The following is a 5,922-nucleotide window of genomic DNA, read 5'->3' as shown; positions in this document are numbered from 1 at the left end:
CAGCTGCCTGCTGGGAGCAGCTACGCAGAGCTGGGGCCAGCTGCAGCTGGGTGGCTGCGAACAGTTGTGCTGGGCTCCAGAGCCCAGGTATCAGCTCTGTACCGGTGTGTGCATGCGTGCCTTGGAGTTGGCAGTGGGGGAGGGGCTTGAGGCAGCACAGCCCCAGCCTCTCCCCCCGCTTCTGGCACAGAGCTGGTGACTGGGCTCTGGAGCCTGGCGCAGCTGGTTGTAGCCATCCTGGTCTCTGGGCAGCTGCAACAAGCAATGGGTAGGCTGCAAACAGCTGCGCCAGGCTCCACAACTCTAGCACCAGCTCCATGCTGATGGTGACTGCACACGCATTTCGGGGCAGACAGCAGAGCAGTGCAGCCTGCCCTGAGATGTGCACACAGTTGCCACCAGTATGGAACTGATGCCGGAGCTGTGGAGCCTGGCACAGCTGTTTGCAGCCTGCCTGTTGCTTACTGCAGTTGCCCAGAGCCCAGGCTGGCTACAAACAGCTGCACTGGGGTCTGGAGCCCAGTCACCAGCTCTGTGCTGGGAGCGGGGGAGAGACTGGGGTTGCGCTGCCTCAGGCCCCTCCCCCACCGCCCACTCCAAGGTGCACGTACACACACTGGTACAGAGCTGATGCCTGGGCTCTGGAGCCTGGCGCAGTTGTTTGCAGCCTCCCAGCTGCAGCCAGCTCCGACTCTCTGTAGCATGTTAGATCTATTGTAATGTGAGCAGGCAAAAACCCTTTCTGTTTACTTGTAAATAATATGAGGGCTATGGCTTGAAGTTCAGAGTGCCAGAGATGACTGATTTTTACTTCTCTATAATCCCAAGATAAATTAGCTTTTTTCATTAGTACTTTCATGAACATGAGATTCAAATCCTAAGCAGCATTGCCAGGATTCCAGTCAAGTTTAAACTGTTTAGAAAATATAAAGAGCATCAGAGAATAACTAATATAGGAGATGAAATGCAAGGCTGAACTGCAAAAGAGTCTACTGCCCCAATATCTCTAAGTGCTAGTTGATGTTTAAAGTGCTTCTCCTATTCTTTAGCCAAGGAAATTGGTTGTGTTTCCTGATCAGGGTGATATGACCTATTCTTTGTTCATTTGAAAGGATCCTTCGCCAGCCAGTTGGCAGGATCTACTTTGCTGGCACGGAGACAGCTACAGAGTGGAGTGGATACATGGAGGGGGCTGTGCAGGCTGGAGAGAGAGCAGCTAGAGAGGTAAGAACACTGATCTTTTAAAGAGGCAGGGCATTCAAGTTGAAGTGGAAAAACCAAACTTGAGTTTCAAAGCTGCTGAAGAGGTTTGGAGGCCAACTAGGAATTAAATTTTAATGGGAATTTGGTATAGTTGATGCCACACATTCAAAAATCGTAAGTCAGGTTTCCCCAAATCATGAGATTATTGTAAAACAGGTTACATTAAAATTAGTATCTTTTGATTCTCTTGAGTCTTTGGGACGTGTTACATTTTACCAGCTTTTTCTCTGCAAACGTGAAGGCTAGAAACTTATTTTTCTTTTTAATTGAAAGATGAGGCTTTCATTATACTACTTGTCTATAAGATCTGGGATGTTATGGTTATGTGGCAAATCTTGGCCGCCTCTGAATAAAATCATGAAAAATGACAACACTGAGAATCACATGTGTAAACCACATAAAATTGCTTTGATAAGCTCAGCACAAAAGTCCGTTTTCAAGACTAACAATTCTGCCACAGTCTTGTGGAGCAAACAAGAACCTTCATGTTGCTTCTAAATAATGATAATGTTTTACATCGATAGGCACATACAGATCACTTACAAATGCCATTTTCCTAAATATTTTTAAGAACATTCAGTTGTTCTGGGCAGATATCAATCAGCAAAAGAAATACCATAATTGTTTCATATGAGATGAAGGGAAGAAACTGGTACCCCAATGGTGGGAGATAATCTAAATGCATTCTTACACACAAAAAGGTAAAAATATTTAAAATATTGAAAAATGTTAAAACAGACCTTCCAGAGGCCTTAGCACAAGGTACAGCAAGCAAGAGCATAGTAAAGAGCTGATGTTTACTTTAGCTACTGGAGAGAGATTTGTATTATGGGAGGAAGGTATCCTAAAAATCAGTCATGCTAGTTGGTCTGTCTTCAACTTTTATACAACGTAAAGGAGAAGCATCTTGGATCATTATGTTCCTTTGTTAAACATAAGATGCAGTTCTTCAAAGCTGTTTTGGAGAGAATAAATCAAATGCTAAACTCTGTCTTAGCTGGAGCTAGGTAAAGCATTTAGGATAAAATTATTTGGGCAAAACAAGGGAGTTTCTTATCCCATGGGCTGTTTTTCTTCTACTGTAAACTGCACTGAGCCTTTCTGGGTAGGGCAAGATATAAATTTAAGTAGTAATCATAATCCAATGACATTCTTAACTATACAAACTGGCAGGCCTGATAGTCATCTTGTATTCTGGCTAAAAATGAAAGCACATTTCAGGAGATATTGAACAGTGTTAACTCTACAAGGCAGTCAGAAAGCCTGCAGCTGAATTGATTCGGTTTTTGCAGGTTAGTCTAAGCTGCACAGATTAAATAGAAACAGAAGTAGACATTTACCTTTGATTTAGAAAATGTAGCCACATGCCTGCAGTGGCTCAGGCCAGAAGCCGGAGAGTGCTAGAGCGTGCCTCTCTGGCACATAGCCATTATGCGCTGTGTGTTTGCTTCTTCTTTCTGATGCCCCTGAGATCTCTGGGATTTGCAGTCCAAAATCATAGCAGCAGGACTCTGCAGGGTTATTCATCACTTTCTCTTCCTGCTTCCAGGTGCCTCTGGGATTTGTAGTTCACAAGCACAGCTAGCAGTATGGGAAGAGGTATTTTCACCCTGTTCCCTGACCCCAGACTCCAGCCGGGGTTTGCCTGGGGGGTGCGGGGGCATTCTCCCCACCTCTCTGCAGACTGGGCGGCATTTCCCACCCCCCTCTTGTCAGCCAGTCCTCACTGCTCCAGCTAGGGGGCAAAGGGGTGGGGCCAGGCCTGCTCTCTGGAGCAGAAAGCCCAGCCTAAGGCTGCAAAATCCTGGGATGCTGAAGGAATGTGAGTTAATTTGAACCTGGAATGGCTCTGGGAGAGAAGTTCTATAAACTGGTTTGACCTAAATCAGTTAAGTCTGATACTACATTCAATCAGGTTTATCTCAAACCAATTTCAGTCATTTTGAAGCTGGTTTATGTGCACTGAACTTCTATTCTGTTACAGGTTCAAACCAGTTTCCGATCACTTAAATTGGCTTATGTGTAACTTCTGTCCCTAGCCCAAAAGGCAGGAGAAGGAAAAACCATTTAAAATCTCCCCATGTTTTTGTTTGGAAACCAGTACCTTTAAAAAAAATGAGCATCTTTGCTGTCATACTCTTTGAGTACAGGCAGTCCTTGGACTTACAACACAATTGGTTCCTGAAAACCATATCTTTAAGTCAAAATGTTGTAACTTGGAACCAATTTTCTCATAAGAAATGATGTTATAAATGGGGGATTGGTTCCTGAACCAAGGCCCAGTACCCTATTCTCACTAAAAATACCCCAGAATTTTGTAATATAGCTACATTATTGTATTTGCATTGTAAATAGCAATCATATTGATTTGGAAGGACTTCTTTGAGGTGACCGCTGGACTTTTTGAAGGGCTCTTGGTTGGACTTTTTGAAGGGTTGGCTGCAGATTTTTCTGGAGTCTTGTCTGCTTTCTTAAAGAAAGTGTCCGAGGAAGTTTGGACAGATGTTTTTCAGGTACATTAGTGATGCAGCGAACTTGTTCGCTGGTGTGGCGTCACATGAGATGATGCATTGTAAAGTCAAAACTGACGTTATAAAGTTGAAAAACGGTGTCAATTTATAAACGTAAGTATGAAACGTTGTAAGTCGAAATGTTGTAAGTCGAGGACTGTTTGTATTTCATATAATCATAGTTTGGCTTCCTGCCAGCAGACCTTAACATTTTTAGCAGCTACTTCCCATTTAACATTTTGGCTTGCCCTGAACAGTAAGGTGTCCTCCTTCCCACAAGACCCTCTTCCTACTTCTATATGAGAAGGAAGTTTTCAAAAGTATCTTGTCCTATTTTCCACATGCCAGTTACAAGAAACAGGTATCACAACATTAGCATCAATTTTACATGCTGCTTCCCACACAGATTATTGGTTCATATTCAGGCTTCAGTTCATCAGTAATTTAAGATGATGTGGATTCTTCAGTAGGATTATGCATATGCTTATTTCGGGCAGTGTTTAAATCTGACAATAATTAGGGCATTCCTGAGCTAATGAGGTTTCCTCCATTCCTTTATTTTCTTCCATCCTTTCCTGCAGTTGGGTGATTATTCTCAATAAATAACAGGCCCTCCCATGAATGTGATCTACAAATATCAGATTCCCTTTTGAGTCAAAATACGTAGGATCTTATCTTGATTATAACAGTATTAGTTTAAGTAAATGCTTAAAATGTCAAAGGTTTTGCTTTTTAAAGGAATGAAGGGTACTAAGAGGAAATGTTTATTTTCAGATACTGTGTTCTATGGGAAAAATCTCAGAAGGTGAAATTTGGAAGTCAGAACCAGAATCAATTGTAAGTTTAACTTTAGTTACTATGAAAGCTTTTTTCCCCCTGCCTTTGATACTAATAATGTAAAGTAGGTGTTACTTTTTACTTTCCAAAACTAAAATGACCAGCATCTGTTTTACTACTCAGCAGAACAGCCCATGTATAATTGAGTATGTGGTTGGCTCTCACGAAGGGGAGCTGTCTAAATATTTAATTGGAACGGCATAGGAAAGACTTCCCCTCCTTTGATAAGACTACTAATGTGTTCATGGACCTCTGACAGTGCTCATTACTTTTAATTTGATGAGCTTTTAAAGCTTGGTTGTGTTCAGAAAAGCCCCATTTTTAATAGGTTTGGGTGAAATTATTTGAAATTTGGATAAAATGTTTTGTTGAAATTCTGATGAGAAAAACAAGGGAAAAATGACTAAAAAGGCCTATTTTCAACCAGACGAGGTTCTTTGGGTAGATGTGATATCTTTTATTAGATCAACTAAATAGTTGGAAAAAAGGTCTTTGCAAGCTTTTGGGGACAAGCATCCTTTTTCAGGCATTGGGAAGCTCTGCTGTTGTTCTGAGATCTCCAAGGTAGGAAAGAAGCTAAAATTGTGACAAGAAGTCTGTGAAAATGTAAATAGGTAGAAATCTGGAAGCAGGGCCAGCCCATCCTATCTTGCGGAACTTGTGGCCGCAGGGGGCCCTGCAGCAATGGGGCCCCCTGCAGTTGTAAACACTCCAAATCAGTGCCATAGCAAGGCGGGGCGGGTGGTTGCCAGCACTCCGCGTTGCTGCCACCACTCCGCATTGATGCCATTGGCTTCATTTCTGGCTGCTTGCCATCCCCCCCCTCCCCACCCACCAGCACTGCCACCACCACCAGTTTCTTTGGCTGCTCACCCCCTTCCCACCCGACACCGCTGGCAGCTTTGCATCGGGGGTCCCAAAACTGTATCTTGCAGTGGGCCCCCCAAAATTGTGGGCCGGCCCTGTTTGGAAAACAATGGGTAGAGATGGGAGGGGAGGGGGAGGAAGGGGGGTGGGAAGAATGCAGATGGTAAACTCAGGCAGGTACCTGGTGAATCAGATGTCAGGTTATAATGTGTCATAAATCCAATGTCTATATTAAGTCCATGATCTAATATCTAGTAGACTTCTAAAGTGAAGTGAAGTTCATAGGCTCTTCTATGAAAGGTGTTTTGTAAGTTCCCTTTGAGGATTAGAGCTCTCTATGACCCAAACCAACCTAAATGGATCCAAACCATGCCAGGACAAGAAATACAAAACCTGCCTACACGCTTCCACCACTCCCACAATAACTACACCCCACAACAGAACC

At 43.3% G+C, this 5,922-nt stretch overlaps 1 protein-coding gene across 1 annotated transcript in view; it reads left to right on the top strand.

Moving 5' to 3' along the window:
• Nucleotides 1-5,922, top strand: part of LOC109302916 (amine oxidase [flavin-containing] B-like) — a 109,720-nt gene that overhangs the window by 96,093 nt on the left and 7,705 nt on the right. Inside the window, exons 13-14 of the mRNA XM_019524867.1 lie at nucleotides 1,113-1,224; nucleotides 4,548-4,610. Coding sequence (XP_019380412.1) covers nucleotides 1,113-1,224; nucleotides 4,548-4,610 — 175 coding nt within the window. The remainder of the gene's footprint in view (nucleotides 1-1,112; nucleotides 1,225-4,547; nucleotides 4,611-5,922) is intronic.

The sequence above is a fragment of the Gavialis gangeticus genome, unplaced genomic scaffold (assembly GCF_001723915.1).
Source record: "Gavialis gangeticus isolate Ggan-Ray unplaced genomic scaffold, GavGan_comp1, whole genome shotgun sequence".
NCBI classification, from domain to species: Eukaryota; Metazoa; Chordata; order Crocodylia; family Gavialidae; genus Gavialis; species Gavialis gangeticus.
Note: the sequence above shows the minus strand (reverse complement) of the source record. Positions and strands in the feature narration are given on the sequence as shown.